The following is a 2,633-nucleotide window of genomic DNA, read 5'->3' on the forward strand; positions in this document are numbered from 1 at the left end:
TAGAGTCGAGCCGACGTCTTTAGCCGCTAAGCCGACTAAACTCAGTCAAAATTGTCGGACTGCGGCCTGTTATTTGATGGGCCTTGTGGAGAGATGTAATCCATCTCCTGCAAACATTTAGGAGTCTAAACTCTAAATCGAGTAAGTTTGAAACGATAAACAATTACAAATACAAATTATTAGTCAAAGAATATTAGTAGATAAAAACAATAAATAAAAATTACATCAGAAGTGGGAGTAGGCGAAATAGAATGGTGGGGTTCCGTTCTCCACGACGGATATTAGGCGAAGCGAGAGATTAGCTTTAATCAGCCCTCGTTTGATCTCTAATCATATTTTTTTATAAATCAATCTATATTCTAAATATTGTTTGACTTCCTGTTTCAGTTTTCAGGTCAACTTGTGTAATACACACAGTTTTATTATAAAACATAACATGAGACCACTTTAATAAAAAAGAAAATAAATCTTGACCATCTTAATAAAAGTAATGGTTACATACATTACCATTTTCTCACCGAACACTACCGTCAAACACATGCGACGAATCCATTATTCAAAGTAAACCTGACCCGAAAATAAGTTTCCGGTTAGATTGCTCGTATGTGATGAATTGACGAATCCACCCTCACCTACCGCAAAGACAGAAAAGCTTCACCAAACACAACTACCGGGTTATAAAACCCTTAACTTCTACTTCAAGCACTTCTCAGGTTTCGTGTTGTTCACAAACTTGTCGGAATCTCAACACCAAATAAAAAAACATTTTCTTTATTAAAATAAAAAAAATCGAGGAAAGATGGCGCTCATGAATGGAAGCATGAACCTATCATCAATCAAAACGTCGATATACCACCACCGTCAAGCAAGCTTCTCCTCCACCGTACCAAGAACCACATCCCTCCGTATCTCCGCCGTGCAAACCGACCCAAAACCACCAACTTCATCTACGGTGACGAAGTCCGTCGAAGTTAACGTGAGCAAATCCAAATGGACACCGGAGAGCTGGAAGAAGCAGAAAGCTCTTCAGCAGCCGGAGTATCCTGACTTAGCTGAGCTAGAAGCCGTGCTCGACACGATCGAATCTTTCCCTCCGATCGTTTTCGCCGGCGAAGCTAGACTTCTCGAAGAGCGGTTAGGTCAAGCAGCGATGGGTGAAGCGTTTTTGCTACAAGGAGGAGACTGTGCAGAGAGCTTCAAAGAGTTCAACGCTAACAACATTCGTGACACCTTTAGGATTCTTCTCCAGATGGGTGCTGTTTTGATGTTCGGCGGCCAAGTCCCCGTCGTTAAGGTTGGAAGAATGGCGGGTCAGTTTGCGAAGCCAAGATCGGATTCGTTTGAGGAGAGGAACGGAGTGAAGCTGCCGAGTTATAGAGGAGATAACATCAATGGAGATGCGTTTGATTCCAAGTCTAGAATTCCTGATCCACAGAGGATGATCAGAGCTTATTGTCAATCCGCAGCTACTTTGAATCTTTTGAGAGCTTTTGCTACTGGTGGTTATGCTTCTATGCAGAGAGTTACTCAGTGGAATCTTGATTTCACAGAAAGTAGTGAGCAAGGAGACAGGTAAACAAAAACAACAGTAAATAATACTATTTTAATTTTTCTTTTCGTAATTATTTTGTTTTTAAAAGTTGAGCCATCAGAGCAACATTATCGGGCAAATTTGAGGTTTCTCAAGGGGGAGGGGGGACCCACAAAAAACACCCAAAACCGAAGGGAGAAGTAGCTAAATTAAGAGGCGTTTTGATTTTGTCCTTGTACGGTTCGCGTGACGGTCCGCAGTTGGTTCATTTTTAATTTTTTTTTTAATCAGAAAAAAAAAAATTAAATTTTAAGAACCCAAAAACGTTTTTACCGAAAATGTTACTCTTAGTTGAGAAATGCTATTTTAATTATTTTTTTACTTTATAATTATTTATTTTAAATTCAACGAAGAGATTCACTTAGAGCATGTTTATTACAGACTCTTAAGTATGGCTCTTACTGTAAATTGCAATTAAATTAAATGAAAAATAGGGATTTACTTAAGAGGCGAGTCTTAATTAAGAGTTGGAAGATCGACTCTTGTGAGACGCGTGTTGTGTTAGGATATGTGTTTAATAAATTTTAGCTTCAATAAAACAATGTTTAATATTTTTTTTAAGAACCTTTAACTTAAGAAACTACCCTTGGAGGACTAAAACAAAGTCTTTTTTTAACATAAACTCTTAACTTATTTTTAATACTAAAAAATTGCCTAAGAACCCACTTAGGAGTTATTGCAATAAAAGAGCATGCTGATGTGAGTTCCCTAAGGTATTGAATGTATTTGTATGTGTGTATTGGTTTGGCAGGTACCGTGAACTAGCTCACCGTGTTGATGAAGCGCTTGGTTTCATGCACGCGGCTGGACTCACGCTTGATCATCCCATCATGCAAACAACCGAGTTCTGGACTTCTCATGAGTGTTTGCTCTTGCCTTATGAACAATCTCTAACAAGGCTGGACTCAACTTCTGGTCTCTACTATGATTGTTCTGCTCATATGATTTGGGTCGGTGAGCGAACCAGACAGCTTGATGGAGCTCACGTCGAGTTTTTAAGAGGTGTTGCTAATCCTCTTGGAATCAAGGTTTGTCCTCCCCC

General features: G+C 39.2%; 1 protein-coding gene across 1 annotated transcript in view; it reads left to right on the plus strand.

Moving 5' to 3' along the window:
* The first annotated feature begins 692 nt into the window (after nucleotides 1–692).
* LOC106307258 (phospho-2-dehydro-3-deoxyheptonate aldolase 1, chloroplastic-like) overlaps nucleotides 693–2,633 on the plus strand; it is a 3,002-nt gene continuing 1,061 nt past the window's right edge. Inside the window, exons 1-2 of the mRNA XM_013744158.1 lie at nucleotides 693–1,572; nucleotides 2,343–2,619. Coding sequence (XP_013599612.1) covers nucleotides 800–1,572; nucleotides 2,343–2,619 — 1,050 coding nt within the window. The 5' untranslated portion in view covers nucleotides 693–799. The remainder of the gene's footprint in view (nucleotides 1,573–2,342; nucleotides 2,620–2,633) is intronic.

The sequence above is a fragment of the Brassica oleracea genome, chromosome C8 (assembly GCF_000695525.1).
Source record: "Brassica oleracea var. oleracea cultivar TO1000 chromosome C8, BOL, whole genome shotgun sequence".
Lineage (NCBI taxonomy): Eukaryota > Viridiplantae > Streptophyta > Magnoliopsida > Brassicales > Brassicaceae > Brassica > Brassica oleracea.